Source organism: Sinocyclocheilus rhinocerous, unplaced genomic scaffold (assembly GCF_001515625.1).
Source record: "Sinocyclocheilus rhinocerous isolate Xijiao unplaced genomic scaffold, SAMN03320098_v1.1 scaffold1893, whole genome shotgun sequence".
Classification (NCBI taxonomy): domain Eukaryota; kingdom Metazoa; phylum Chordata; class Actinopteri; order Cypriniformes; family Cyprinidae; genus Sinocyclocheilus; species Sinocyclocheilus rhinocerous.
The window spans coordinates 823,566-839,312 of record NW_015654502.1 but is presented as its reverse complement, the minus strand read 5'-3'; the positions used below and the strand labels follow the sequence as shown (position 1 = coordinate 839,312).

General features: G+C 36.2%; 1 protein-coding gene across 1 annotated transcript; it reads right to left on the bottom strand.

The window, feature by feature from the left end:
• Positions 1 to 4,450: 4,450 nt before the first annotated feature.
• On the bottom strand, positions 4,451 to 11,203 carry LOC107717273 (high affinity cGMP-specific 3',5'-cyclic phosphodiesterase 9A-like). The gene is made up of 18 exons (XM_016523956.1): positions 11,120 to 11,203; positions 9,507 to 9,577; positions 9,290 to 9,367; positions 9,153 to 9,196; positions 8,942 to 8,996; positions 8,770 to 8,840; positions 7,665 to 7,752; positions 7,448 to 7,529; positions 7,270 to 7,344; positions 7,097 to 7,183; positions 6,886 to 6,990; positions 6,720 to 6,802; positions 6,381 to 6,537; positions 5,629 to 5,742; positions 5,374 to 5,478; positions 5,165 to 5,293; positions 4,959 to 5,054; positions 4,451 to 4,501 (listed from the first exon to the last, which is right to left on the bottom strand). Exons 1-18 carry the CDS (start codon positions 11,186 to 11,188, stop codon positions 4,451 to 4,453), a joined length of 1,560 nt encoding a protein of 519 aa, XP_016379442.1. The 5' UTR covers positions 11,189 to 11,203.
• Between the last annotated feature and the right edge of the window lie 4,544 nt (positions 11,204 to 15,747).

Here is a 15,747-nt window from a genome sequence, read left to right as displayed (position 1 = left end):
GAGTAATGAATCATCATTTGACTCACTTGCTGAACCGCAAGCCCCATGTCAATGGATCATTACTGCATTGGAAAAAAGAAGTTAACTAAAACAATATAAGTGCATATTTTTCCCTTATATTTCATTGGTGGGAGTTTGGCAATCCATGGTTTGGGGAAGAAAGGAAATGAAATATTCTGCTTCTCCTAAAGGAAGATGATTCATGTGTCTGTGGTGAACTGAAATCTAGACGTCCCCCCTAAAGGAGCGGCCCCTGACAGCCTAAACACTGACCCTTAACTCTGGCCCCCTTTAAGAAAACACAGAAAGGAGACACAGACCGGATGAGACCTATGTGTTTAGACAAAGATAATATCTGGAGAGAGGAAATACAGTATGAGGGGAGAGTTCTGCAGCTTTGAAGTTTAATAAAGTCAGGATGAGGAATGTCATTAAATCTCCAGTGTTGTCCATTACTCACTCTGAGGTAACACGATTTATGCTTCTCATTTACAAATGGACATAACGTCTTTTTATTTTTGCTAATTTTTAATTTATTTTTTCTTATTGTTTTATAATTTCTTCACACATTTTCATTGTCAGCAAGTACTTCTGAGTTGTTGCACATTTGACAATTAAACTTTGAAAGTCACTTCACAGTAAACACCCAGTCGAGCTTTTTGAAATATTACACTAGTTGTCACGCTACCCTGAAAATCATAAAACGTCACACGGGATTCTTTGGTGGAAAAGCCCCTAATTAGCAAGATGGATTTGGAAACAAATGACAATAAAGGAAAGCAAAACAGCACAGTCCTTTAAAGAGAATCCAAATCACTTTTAATTTGCCTTTACTGTTTACACCACATCGACCGCAGTGACACAAAGCAGATTTAATCTGTTTTGTAAAAACGTTCCAGGGAACTTATCTGAAACACACTTTCACTCAACAAGCACGGCTTCAAGTGAGACGCTGTACAGATAAGAGAATGGCAGAGAGAGAATTTTAGCAGAGTCAAATTACCAGATCCCGTTCTTCACACAGATAATGTGCGCTGCTTTCCATGAGACTTACTCTGGACAGTGCTTGTGAAAACCAAAACACACTTACTCTCCTTAATATTTAAAAACTACCAGAATAGTTGAAATATTGTACACTATCATTTCAAAGTTTGGGGTCGGTTTACTGTTTTCAACAGAAAAGTCTCTTATGCTCACCAAGGTTGCATGTATTTGCCCCCCCCCATATTTAATATTCCCCCAAAAAACGGGAATATTAAATATTATTATGATTTAAATCAACTGCTTTCTATTTGAATATATTTTAAAATATAATTTATTCCTGATGGCAAAACTTTTGCTAACTTTTGCTATTTTTAGCATCATTACTCTTCAGTGTCACATGATCCTTCAGAAATTCTAATATGCTGATTTGGTGCTCACGAAATCATTTCATTATCGTTATCAGTGTTGAAAACAGCTGAGCTGCTTAATATTATTGTGGAAACAGTGATACTTTTTTTTCTTCAGAATTCTTTGATGAATAAAAAGTTTAAAAGAACATTATAAATTAAATAACATTATAAATGCCATTACTGTCACTTTTAAATTTAAAAGTAAAACGTGTTTAAGAAATCATACTGAACCCAAACTTCTGAACAGTATATATATGTATATATATACACACATAAATATAATATAATTAAAATATAATATATATTTTTTTCTAACTTAATGTGTTTTTAAAAACTGAATCGACAAAATCTACAAAATTGCATATTTGATTAGTGACTTAGAAATAGTGCAGAATTTTATATTTGGAATATTTTATATTTTCATATTTTATTATATATTTTATTTCCATTTAACAATTACCAGTGTTACAATTAACAAAACACAATATTTAAACGATGTTGAAAATATAAAAAGATAGTATAAAGTTTACATTTATCTGTCAAAAAATATATTAAATGCAGAAAATGCACCAAGTTATAGGATACTTCACACAGTAAGTTTGTTATATGACCAAAAACCAGGCTTTTATATGCCTGGGTGTGACTTTCTTTAACGTTTTCAGTTTCCACTCTTGAGAATTTTTCTTTTGTCATATGATTGCTCTTCTTTCAGTGGTCTGAGTGGAGAGCACAAAAGAGCTCTTTAGAGAAATATTGCCACCCTGTGAACAGGCAGTGGAACACAGGCGACAAAACCTGAAGGTGCCAGCACACACAAAACACGTCTTAATGGGTCAGCCTGTGCCTTCTGGGTACAAAACAACTGTTAAACCCCGTTTTGTTGATTCCTAATTTGTATGGGAAGGATAAAAGTAATGTTGGGACTTTTTGGAACATGTCTGAGACATAAATGACGACTTTTCCACTCAAGAGCTGTAAAAAAAAAATAAAAAAAATGCAATCAAAATGTAAATATTTTGCACATGTAGCTAAAAGCAAAGGCGGGCCTGGATGCACTGGAAGCGTTGTTTTCATTCAAATGAATGTTTTCGTTTCTCTGAAGTGGGTGATGAAACAGGCTTTGATAATCTGTGAACTCAATATGTCACAGTCGAGTGGAGACAAAGCAAGACATGCCAGCAGATGGGTAATTGAAAGCTTAAATTAAGGCTTATCATCTAATAGAGGCAACAAGATGAAGAAATTTATATAAAATTCATTTATCATGAAAACAAGCCAAAGGCACAACAGATCCAGTCGGGATGGAAAAAGCGTGACTCTAAAATACAGGTTGAGACGTACATGTTACAGTTTGTGCACCAGGAAGAGTATTTGTGCGTGTGATTTAGACCTACATTTTGGGTCACATTACTTAAAAATAAGTCTACTTATAAATAACTTTCCACTCATTTTTTTAAATCTTCTTTAATTGATAGCTTGCAATGACAAACTTTGCACTCCAATCCTGTTTCTACAAGTTACGCAGCCCTAAGCGAAGGAAATATGTGCCGTGATCTTCATCCATCAAAATGTGCTGCTCTAAAGGCGAAGACGCCAAACGCTGACAGTGAAACATATGAATGAAATGATGCGTACAGGCCTAACCTTGTCATAATAGCGAACACATGTGACCTCCTGGCGAGAGCTTTTATTACCACGTTGATAAAAGGAGAAAAGAACAGCCAGGAGGCAGAACTCCCACAGACTTTATTGTCTTATTTTGAGGAAGTATTAGAAGCAAACCAGAGCAAATAGGATACAGAGAACAAAACAACAACAAAAAAAATGGTGAGAACAGGGAGCTACAGGGTAGAAATATTGAATATGTTTAGCAGGTATGACTTCTGGTAAGTTGTGAATATCATGACTTCTCAAATAGCAAAAAAAAAATTAAGATTAAAAAAATATTAATTTACTGTAAAGGGTTGGTGTACCCCAAAACTAAAACTTTGCAATTTACTCTCCTTCAAGTTGTTCCAAACCTGTATGACTTTGAAAAACATTTTTTCAAAACATTTCAAAACATTTTTTCAAAGTATCTTCTTTTGTGCTCTGTAGAAAAAAAGTCATGAAGGTGTGTAAATTAGTATCTATGAGGATGTTCTAGTGCAAATGCTTTGATTTAAAACCTCAATAACCAAATAAAAAATGGGAAACAGCATCTAGCTGGAAACTGAATCAAACCACTGCAAAGGGAGTTCTCGGGTTCCTTAAAAGCTGATATTCTGATTTACAGTATTGTGCTCACCACAAAACCGCCTAAAATGTGAACTTCTGTGTTCAAGAGGAAGTCGGGAGAGAAATAGTTGACAAAAGAAACAGTATCATATTGTGCTGACCTTTTATAATCATCAAAACACATTTTTAAAAGGCACTAGTTACGGAAATACGTCATGATGTAATTCGGTATCTTAATTGCTTTGGGACCACAAAACTTTCAGATAACTACATACTACATACGTGCAATAGAAATGCATTTGCTTCCATTGAACACCGTAAAACAGAATAAAAACAAGATTAAAACCGCAGTGATAAATATATATGCCCATATCAGCCAAAAAGGCTTTATAAATGATTAATGACAAAAAGAAATAATCAGACCGGCCTTGCAGTCTGTTGGCAAAAGGAAGCGACTCGTGATTTCATGAGTCAATCAGGTGACCCTTTAGATTCAGTGGATTCAAACCAGCCGTCTTCAACACCAGCCCAGCGTCTCACAGATCCTCACACCGGAACTCTGTCCACACAGTGCTGATGGGTCAAAAATCAGACTCCTAAAATTACACACGAAAACACATTAGCCATATGATCACTCTCCCAATAATGCTTCACTATAAAAAGCACAGATTTTAGGAAAATAACTGTAAGATGCAAGTAAAGGAAAAAGAAAACAAAGCACATAACAGTGAAAAGAATGGCTTTCTGGAATATGAAAAGAACAAAACACTGCACTCAGTGTATAATGTATCAAGCATACTTACACTTAACTTACATTATCATAATGCACACAGCAGTGCTTATTTCTTCTTCCCTCCTAATGACATATTTTCAGTTTTTTTCTTCTGTGCCTCATTGAACAAAAAACATACCTTTATGTTAGCAAGCTGGGGCTCTATAATGAGGCTCAATTATATGTATGTCTATTTTTAAAGAAATTAATATTAGTATTTTTCATTTATTTTTATTTTTTATAACTTTTTTTCTCACAAGGACACAATTAAAAGTGACATTTATAATGTTACAAAAGATTTATATTTCAAATAAATGATGTTCTTTGAAGCTTTGACAAATAGCTTTGAGATCACATAAATAAGTTAGAATTTTATATTTTAATAGAAAAAAATATCATTTAAAAATCTTTCAAAATATCAAAATATTACTCAGGAGTGTTTACCTGGGTATATATATATATAGTATAAGAATAATAGCGTGAGTTCTTAAAATGTGTGTGTGTGTGTGTGTATATTATATTATATTATATTATTTCTTTCAGAAAGCTATGACTATGAGCTGAGAAGTGTTTACCTCAGTCATGGCATCATCAATTTGCTTCAGCTCCTCATAGTGGTCCCGTGAGTCTCTGAGAGGCTGCACCATAATCTCTTCAATCTGAGGGAAGAGCTGAGAGGAAAAACATGACATGATTTGAAACATCATGAGAATGAGTAAATGATGACAGAATTGACATTTTTGGATGAACTATTGCTTTACTATTTGACTATTTCACCTACCTTCATGACAGTTTCAAACATGGGGATGAGGACAAATTTAATGAAGCCAATCTGGGCTGTGGGCTTGGTGACTTTGTCTCTGTCCATAAAGGGTGCCACAGGAAGCCCCTCAGATTTCTCTCTATCACTCTTACCAAAGACAAGACAGCATAAACAAACCCACCTGTAACTGTAGAGCAATTATAACACAAGATGTAGAATCAGCAAACCTGCATGAAATATTCCTGCAGCAGACAATCCACCCACGGCTCTGCCACTTCTGTAGGCCGAACTTCATTGGAAATGTCACAGCATTTGATAAGAACCATCTTCAGCTGAACACACGAGAAGACGACAAATCTTTACTTGTCACGAACAAATCTTTACCTTTCAAATTCATACCATATACTGCTGAAAAACAATCTTTTTGCTGGTTTTAGTTAGTTTAAGACATGGTTTTGGCAGAAAGGGTGTATGATACATACGCAAGTCACATGCTCCTCATTGGTAAAGTCAAAATTGTCCACTTTATACTTGAACGAGTCCAGAATCTCACCATGCCGGGCCATGTCCGTGGCCAAAATCAGTGTTATGATAGCCTGCCAATACATTGTCATATAATAAACACATTTTTTCAAATTATAAGAACATTTTCTGCAAAAACATTTTCTGTTTTTGGAGAATATGAAATATGAAATCGAGACACTCTCTATTCACACCTGAAAAAAGTTAGCCACCATATGAGAGTTCTTTGAATTCTGTAAAATATATGAAGTGTTAAACATCCTCTGCAGGAAGCTCAGATCAACAGGAAGTTGTTTTTGCATATGCACAGTTATGGTAAACTCTCTCTCCACCTCCATACACTCGTACGGATGTGATATACTTGCCAAAACAGAGAAAACACCAAATAAACAAAGATAAAGATGAATTTGACTGATAGCATTATTTATTTTTTCAGAAATTCTAATAATATGGTTATACGCAATAATATGGTTATCGCAAATTATTTTGGCCATGATAATCACATAATAAAAATCTTATATTGTGACAGCCCTAATCTTGTGGTGGCGCTCAGGTTAAAAGAAGTTTTAAAAATGTGTCTTGAGAACTTGCGTTTAAAAAAAAAAAAAATGTCATTCCACTACCCCGTGTCTCACAATTATAATGCAAAAAATGTGTCTGTATGAACGGCCCCTTAGATTGCTTAAATGGGAGTTGATATTTTGTGCTATACCTGTCGGATCTGTTTAAAGGCCTCTGGGTCCACGTTTGCAAATATATTACACTCCGGCAGTGAGAGTATCTGGAAGGCCACAGCGCAGTGGTGATTCTCCAGGGGCGAGATGTCGTTGTAACGCACTGCCAGCTCAGTGCGAGCATTGATCTGGTACCTGCAAATAGACAGCGCTACATTATCTCGTCATATGTCATGGGAATGATTACTAAGATAAACGGCACAGATATAGGGCTGTAAAATTGTCATCACGAACATATAGGCAAATACCTGGGTACACCTGTAAGTTTTTATGAGAACTGACTCGAGAGCATAATTACACAGAGGTGAAGATCTTACGTGTTGTTGTATCCAGGGTGGTCTAAGTCGTGACACACGGCAGCAGTCATTAAAATGCCCATATCTGTCAAGGTGAGCTTTTCCTGTTGGCCACACACACAGGTTTCCACTTTTCCTGTTCCACAGTAATTGCTGTGCTAATTGCTATGTACGTAAAAGTACTCACCTGGAGGTTGCAGAGGTGGATCATGCCATACATCATCTGACTCACGCAGAAACAATGGCGGAAATTATGGAACGGGTTGCTACGGTAATTTTCCTGAATGCCCAGCTGAGAACATATAAAAAGAATCATCAGAGCTGTTAACCTGGGAAACTGAGGGGAAAATCACCTTTCTTGCACCCTTTCATTTTTACAATTATACTAATTTTCTTACCAGCCAGCGTTTGAGAGTAATTGGATTCATGTTAAACTCCTTCACAAGGCCTAAGTCATGGTACATGTACTCCAGGCAGCTCAGCATCTGACAAACAGTAAACAGTAAAAAATGAACATGTGTGTATTATTTCATCTCTAAATGTATTGTATATTACACTGAGTCAGACTCACTTCACTGTGCTCCCAGTGCCAAACATCAAATGTTGGTTTCTTCAGCGCTTCAATGGTCTCCTGAGAAAGCGTGTACTGAAGAAATCAAGATTACCGGAGATAAATACTAAATAGAGACAAAATGTTCTCCCACAGGGCCCATAATTCAATCAAAGCATATCATAAAACTTTAAAGCACCTTTGGGTAGCTGGGGACGTCACGTCTAGGAGTTAATTTCTTTCCATCGTCTGAGAAATTGTATTTGCATGGACAATTCACTCTAAAAGGAGAGTGGTTGATTAGTCATTTAGATACATTTGTGTTTCTTGTTTGAAAAAGAGCTGCTCTAGATGAATAAACAGATAGATTGCAACGCTTGTGTTGACTTCCCTGCAAGATATTTTCTTTCACTTACCTTCCTCCTGCTCTGGATGTCATCTCATCTCTCAGCTTCTTCAAATCGTTTTTACACTTTTCAATCTCCACGACCTTTAACCCCTCCACTGCATAGAAAATCATCATAGTAAGAAGAGTGGTCATCACGTGTCTGTGCTGTTGCTAGGGTGCTCTGGGTGTTTATCATTTTACTATGCAGTCGCTAAGGTGTTTGGAGTAGTTTTTACTGTAGTACTATGCGGCAGATACTGTAGTGTGTCTAAGTGTTTTTATCGTGTTGCTATGCATTTGCTAAGGAGTTATAAGTGTTTTTCATTGCATTGCTATGCGGTAGGTTCTAGGTGTTTATCACGTTGCTATGTGGTTGCTATGGTTTACTGAATGTTCTTTATCAAGTTACTATGTTGCTAGGGTGGCCTGAGCCAAAAAAGCCTAGTCTTTATAACATTTGGGTCCCTAGATATGGTGCAGGTTTCTCCTGAGGATCTTCACCAGAAGCTTGAAGGCTTAGAAAAACAATATCACACCTCTCCTCAACAAGCCATAACTATACATATCAAAGTTAAATACTTGGGGTAGTTTAAATCCATAAAGGCCAGAATACACTACACAAATTCTGCCTAGATTTTTGCTCCGATTTACAGTCTGGGTGATTTGTTTGCCAAAATTAGACCCAGTCTACAGATGTTAGGCAGTCGCAGTTGACAGATATGACAGAAAATTATATAGTGTATGATGGGCACAGACTAGGTTTTTTTTTAGCTTCAGACTATGATTCCATCCAGTCGGAGGATATCAAACATGTTTGATATTTTGGGCAGATTTTAGAACACGTATTGTTTTCATTTGTCATGCATTTCCTAGCAAAGCTGTGCATGTTTCTGCGCGAGTTTGTTGTGTTCAGAATGACTTAAAAGTATGATAGTGTGATCCTCAGTCGATAAGTGTATGATGCCCATTTTTTCCTCTGTAACCATTTACAAAGCCAGCAAGTGAATGATTGTTAGTGTTTTAAAGTCTGTTTAGATTCTTGTGAGTCTTGTAGTGTACTTCTCTAAGTCTGAGCAACAATAAAACCAGGTAACAACAAGAAAGCAGTCAAACATTGTCATTACAGTACATACGTTCTACTCTCTTCTCCAGCATAGCCAGTCTGTTGGTCACTTCCGTTTTCAGTTCATTGATCCTGAATGCTCTGTAGAGTGAAGGAAAAAATATTTGCCTGGTTTTAGTACAGAACCATTACGGTTATAAAGATTAATCTTCAGTCCATGAGAAAACAAACACGTCCATTACCTGCTGAACTGCTCTGCTACCTGTGAGAGCACATTCTGAAACATATCTTCCTTTTCTGTGGAGTTAAATACACATGCTATAAATCCGGGCAGAACAACTCTTGGCTTGAAACATTATAATGAGCAAAATCTAGGATACTAAAGGTCATAAGTAAGCAAGCGAGGCAAACAATGTAAAAAATAAAAAAAAAACTGAAAATTAATCACGTTACCTCCCAGCTGGCCGGTGGACAAAGGACTGACTTTGTACAGGGAGCTAAAAGAAAAAAATGGGATCATTAACTGACAGATCAAACTGAAAATTAACATAATTGCTTATACAAACAACAAGGGCCAGACTGCGTTTTACTTGGGGGTGTTGGTGGGCATCGTGGGATCAATGGACACAAGTGCACCTTCAGGGTCCACCATCAATATAGCACTGTTCCTATGGACAGAAGATATAAAAAGTGAAATTTGATGGATTTGTTATGTCTGTACACTACGGAGAACTTCATTCTCAACCACTTCAGGTTTGCAAAATGAATTGAGGTACTGATCAGTGGTGATATCAGTGATATACAGACCTAGGGATGTCAGAGGAGGAACAGAGCAGTTCTGTGATATCACATGGGCTGCAGTGACGACTGAAAAGCACCTGAGCAGGACAAATAAGGGTGTGTTAGCTGTATTATGGCTGTATTTGTCGTCATACTTGTACTACAATGAGAAAATGATAACCTCATGCTACTGCGCTATAACACTGCAACGCAACTCAAAACACATAAATTCAAATAAGTACTATCTTGAAATCATTGAAAATGTTGGGGGATTTTAAAGCATTGAAAAGTAACAGTGATAAATGAATGATTTTGATCCCAGTGGGAAAATCCCTTTACTATCTCAATTGTTTCTCATAAGCAGAAATTAGATTAAATCGAGACTTTGGTTTAAGTTTCCTGCTTCTCTGATTCTTTTCATGCCAAAAAGAATATAGCAGTCTGTCTCCTCTACAGTTTTAAAACAGATGTCTCACACTTTTGCTAATTCTCCCACCAAATCCTAACGCCTAACTCTTCACAAGATAGCATAACATAACACGCTTGCTCCATTACAACATACACATCAAGCCCGTTTTAACATATGCATAACGTATTATTCTTGAATATAATAGTTTAGAAGCGCTGTACAAATAAACTTGACTTGACTTGACTTGACTTTACTCAGATTGTCAAAGACACCAAAGTTTGCAATCACAAGTCAGAGCCTATAAGCTCAAACATCAAATACTTCAGCTTTGCTATCCACATATTCACAGTGTCATCTCATTTGTCTGTTTTATTTTGACACTGTTTTTCTGTGACACTGAAGTCTGGAGTAATTAACTTAAATGATTTTAGCAAATGGCTGCAATATAACAAAGAGTGAAAAATTTAAGGGGGTCTGAATACTTTCCGTACCCACTGTATATAACTGTAATATCTATATATATAACTATAAATATATATATAATATGAACTGATATGTTCAATTAAATTAAGTTAATCAATTAAATTAGTCTATTAATTAAAACCATTAAAATAGAGAATAACAATGGTGAAAGAGGCAGCTGTGGTAGACAAGCTCAGATCACCAATAGATCCTTTACTACAGTAAACATATGCCAATCTCAATGCTCTCAATGTCAACTTTGCCTCTCTAAGCTCTTAGGAAGTTGTAAATTGGATTTAAACACTACCATTAACAGTTTTTCAGTCATTCTCTAGGAAACAACAGGAGAAAACAATGTGTCAAGTGTCACAACAGCATGCAGTGTCAGTCACACCTGTGGAACACGCCATCTTCAGCTTTATTTTTAACCTGTGCACGCTGATCTCCCAGCACTCCTCTTGACAGACTTACTAATGCTATATGACAAATTGCTTAATATCTTGTTTATTGGCTTTGATTCAGCATTTCAGGTCTCGGATATTTGTAATAAACTGATATATCAACCAGGCCCGTATTTTGTTTGTCAATGGATAATTATTCTGTTTCAGTATTTTTCTTTAAAATGCATTCATTTAGGCCTAATTTAAGCAATTTTGTGTGCTTTAATTCACTCACTCATTAAGATGTCTGCATTATGTTGGTCATCAGACACCCTGCTTTCTAGATATTAGAAAAAACATATTGGTCAACCACCAATAGTAACACTCACCTTCTGCACTTTACCATCTACGTCCAAATAGATGGTTTTGGGAGCACAGGAGGAGGAGCCAGACCCCATGCTGACAGGATGAACTATGTGAGCCACTTGTCCTGGAACCCCTAACCAGGAGCAGATCCACCAAGACCAGCTCTTGAAAGGCCCACCACAAAATGTAATCTGCAAATAAATACATAAAGAAAGACCTTGTAGTCTAGTACTGTCAACCAAACGAATAACCCTTTAAATTGTGCTAACCAGGCTCTAGAGCAGAGCTTCATAGCCTAGGTTAAAAGCAGTGTTACACTTTGCCGAAACAAGGGTCAAGCAATTTAAATGTTTTTTTTTCTTCATACAACGAGTCAATGGTGTCCATTGTTGTTCTAGGCCAACACTGACTTTCAATGTATGGTAAATCAGTTGAAAAATTATTCAAAATATCTTCTTTTGTGTTCCACAGAAGAAAGAAAGTCATACAGGTTTGGAACAACATGAAGGTGAGTAAATTACATTTTTAGATTAATTATCCCTTTAAAAGCCAATTAAGTGTTTTCACAAGACAATCAATGATTCGTAGCATTGCAGATAGAACGTTTGAGTCAGAAAATAGCACTCTTGCCTGTGCAGCGTCAACAGCTCCCGGTTCTCCCCGCGTGCAGGCAGCGTTCCCAGCCGTCCCAGGTGCTCAATGGAGCCAAATAGAGCAAGTGAGCAAGGGAAACCTGGGTGTATCGAAGGATCCTGAATATAATTGTCACTCTCCACCGTTGTCAGGGGGAACAGTTACTACGGTGAAAAAGTGCCCAACCCCCTTGATGTCTGTTGTTGCTGTTGTAATCATTTAATTTAGTCCTTTCATTCATCCTGCTTGATTTAGCAGCCCACCCTAAGTCTATATTTACGTCTGAAAAAATGATGGTCCACTGTGTCATATATGCAGCTTCAACACTTGAATTTGATGAGATTCGTGGGTCTCTAGTGGAGAAAAAAAACAAATTTTTATCACTAATGGAAAACTACCGTAAGAACATTGAAGCAAACAATCACAATTTACTTAAAAACATGGCAATTGCTATAAAATTGAGGCTATGTAAAAGTAATTGTGGGTGAATTCAATGACATTTCTGTCAGCGCAATGTGCCCTACAGTTTTCTGTGTCCACTCAGAGCAACATATGATCTGGTCAGCTGAGGAAAGGACAATGGTTAGTACAACCACTCACAAAAACGTTGGATCACAATCATTATTATGCTGGCATGTGTGGCTGGATCATTAACAGCCCAAATAAACTAGGGATGAAAGTGTGAACAGCAGAGACAAGCGCAAACCTGTTCTGAGCCTCCTTCCTCTCCAATCTCATCCCCGAGGGGCCAGAAAAGCTTCCTACATCTTAATTTTTAGAGTCTCATGTGCCATTGACTACACGTCTCTGCGGAAATAGATTAGTAGTACCCCTACTAGCCCAGAGGGGCTGTTTTACTGCTGACACAAGGGCATGGTTTTGATAAGAACATAAGACTGGATAGGGCTAATGTGGATAATAAGAGATCAAAACTGTTTTTCCAAACCATTTGGCAATGAAGTTCACGTCTAACTTTCAACATCACCATGGCTTAACAACGGACCTGCACAAAAGCATAAATTTAAAAGCTTATGTAACTAGGTGAGAAAGAAAATCACACCTCGGGTTATCAGAAATGCTTGCTGCTAATCATGGGACAAAAGAGAGGAGTTCGGTCATATTTCAATAATAAAGGATTTAAGGGGAAGACATTATCCTGATAATAAAAGGTTTTATGGTTGTTCAGTTTATGGATGTGTGTCCGGGCCAGATCTGGGTAGGAATATGGAAAACTCCTCCATTTAGGGTCCTTTCATATTTTCCTTTCGCTTTTCAGCATCCTTAATGTTTCACCCACTCTGTGAAGCTTGAAAGTCTTGTTGAAGGATTCGTATTTTGTTTCTCTGACCTGTTAAGACAAGAAAAGCAACCACACTGTATTGACTCCAAAATCCACAAAAAAAATTTGCCGAAAGGCTGATAATTTAAAAAAAAGGTAAGCTTTTTAAGGGAAGAACCCAATAATTAATAAAGACCTTTTGGAAAGGCAGCGATTTCAAGGAGGTTTAGCTTTACCTAATTTTATGGGATATTACTGGGCAGCAAATCTTCAAAAAGTCAACTGTTGGTATAATTTCCCAGAGACAGAGTGGTGTAAGGCAGAAGCAGATTAAATGAAGCCTTTAACTTGAATATAACACCCTGTGTTGAAATTGCTATCTTTGGAGCACATGGAATACCTCTGACTAACAATATGGAAAATGTTTTTGCTTTTGCTTCATTATTAGCAAGAAGGAGAATATTGTTGGAATGGAAATCAAAAAATCCACCAAAAACTTCAATGTGGATTTGTGATTTGATATTATATTTAAAACTAGAAAGAATAAAATATGTCAAAAAAGGATCCATTCAAAAATGTTATACAATTTGGAACCCTATGATTACATATTTTGAAAAGATGAAGACCCTACCTTCTAACTAATTAATAGGACTAAAGTTTTAGAAAGGCCATCTGACTTTAAAATACTTGGTTATGTCATGCTTGCTTATATATCTACACAGAAAGACCATTTGAGTGATCCTCCCTTCTTTTTTTATTTTTATTTTTATTTTTTTTGTGAACACATTTACTTTTGTTAACAAAATTGACTTTGATATCTGCTGATAACAAAGTATTGAAATGTATCTTGCTATTTTGTATAGTAAGCACTCACTTTATTCATTTTCTACTTTCTGGGTAAAAAAAAAAAAAAAAAAAAAGCTAAGCTTTTTACCTCCAAAGACCAGCTAATGATGTTGAAGTCAGTCCAGCACTCATCATTTCACAATATTCTTTACTCAGTATAGAAAAGGTTAAAGAGTGAGTGGAAAGATTTTTTAATACTACTGCATTCAGAAACAGACATTCTGATTTGGGGTTTTCTGGACTGATTAGAGTATGTACTCCAAAATGTTCCCATTCTGCATAATCACCACTTACACACAACGCATTTCACTACGTCAAGTACTGTTCATAGGCAAAGAAGAGTGATAGAACTGCTAACCCTTGAGTGTAGGCTAAAACAAACCTAATGTCAATCATTTAAATAATGCAGTTAAGTGCTTTGTTGGCGTTAGTAGAATATAATTCAGATAACAGCATTATTAACATCATCTCAAAACGTCACTGCTGCACCCTACTCATCCTCATGAATTTGAAAACAGTGTGAATGATCTATTTATGGACTAAGAGCTATATATTTTCTGTTTCATTTTGTTTTTCAAGACAGATTTATTGTGAAAGGAAGTCTTGAACTTTACGATGCCTGACATCTGATTGGTTGACTGATCACACACCTAATGTCAGACAGTGTGACTACTGTTGTTGTCTAACTGCGAGTTAGACATGCTTAACAGATTAACAATACATTACAAACTCATAGATTGTTTCCAAAATATCACACATGCTTTCGACATGGAATGACTTTTAACACCACTGTTCCTTCATATAAAGGAGATAGGCTTTACATTATATTTGGCCTTATTAAGTTTCCAAACAATGTGAACAATGTCTATTTTAATGAAAGCCAGGGCCAATGTATAGTACCCTAATGTAAATCAAATGCACATGTTTGGTGTCAGCAAAATAAAAGATATTACATGTTCACCATTTTATAAAATGTCACCAAAACCAGCCATCCCCTATAACTTAATGTGCAACCTCAGTCTTGACCAATAAATGTGACCCTGGAACACAAACCAGTCATGAGTGAATAAATAAGCTTTCCATTGATGTATGGTTTGTTAGGATAGGACAATATTTGGCCGAGATACAACTATTTGAAAATCTGGAATGTGAGGGTGCAAAAAAATCTAACTTTAAAGTTGTCCAAATGAAGTTCAATGCATATTACTAATCAAAAATTTAGTTTTAATATATTTACAGTAGGAAATTTACAAAATATCTTCATGGAACATGATATTTACTTAATATCCTAATGATTTCTGGCAAAAAAGAAAAATCAATAATTTTGACCCATACAATGTATTTTTGGTTATTGCTACAAATATACCCCAGCGACTTAAGACTGGTTTTGTGGTCCAGGGGCACAAATATAGTCTGTAGCCTAATATTTTGTTTATAATCGACAGTTTCACTTTTATAGCCTTTCACCCCCATAAAACATGTAAAAACAATAAAGAAAAAAATGTATGAATAAAAAAACTTAATTGCTAATCTAATTGTTTTCTAAATATAGATCTTAGTCTGCAGCTTACATGAAAACTATAGGTCTACCAATCCAAATTCACAAGTTCGCCTGTTCATCTAATGCTGGACAGTTAAGTTGAACATGACAAGTTGAAGGTAAACAACACATCGGTCTTGCTGTCTGACTTTCATACTCCATGTTCCCCCATGGGCTACTTAAAAAGATATTAAAAAATCAAGCTGTAGTTCACTTGGGGTGTTGTAAAGTTTTGGCCGCTTATGCTCTTGTGTTGTGATTGATAGGACGAGATGAATAAGCTTTACTCATGTAGAACGCCATTTATCTGATGTCGGCATCAGCGTTTAACTAACATGCTCTTTTAAGTATTT

What these genes read in the sequence shown, in the direction of transcription:
- LOC107717273 (XM_016523956.1), bottom strand. Translation starts at nt 11,188, where the DNA reads ATGGGGTCTGGCTCCTCCTCCTGTGCTCCCAAAACCATCTATTTGGAC. An exon ending in GCTGGAGAAGAGAGTAGAAC is followed by an intron (nt 7,753 to 8,769) that starts GTATGTACTGTA and finishes TTTTCTATGCAG; the next exon opens with TGGAGGGGTTAAAGGTCGTG. An exon ending in TGCAGGAATATTTCATGCAG is followed by an intron (nt 5,294 to 5,373) that starts GTTTGCTGATTC and finishes GTCTTTGGTAAG; the next exon opens with AGTGATAGAGAGAAATCTGA.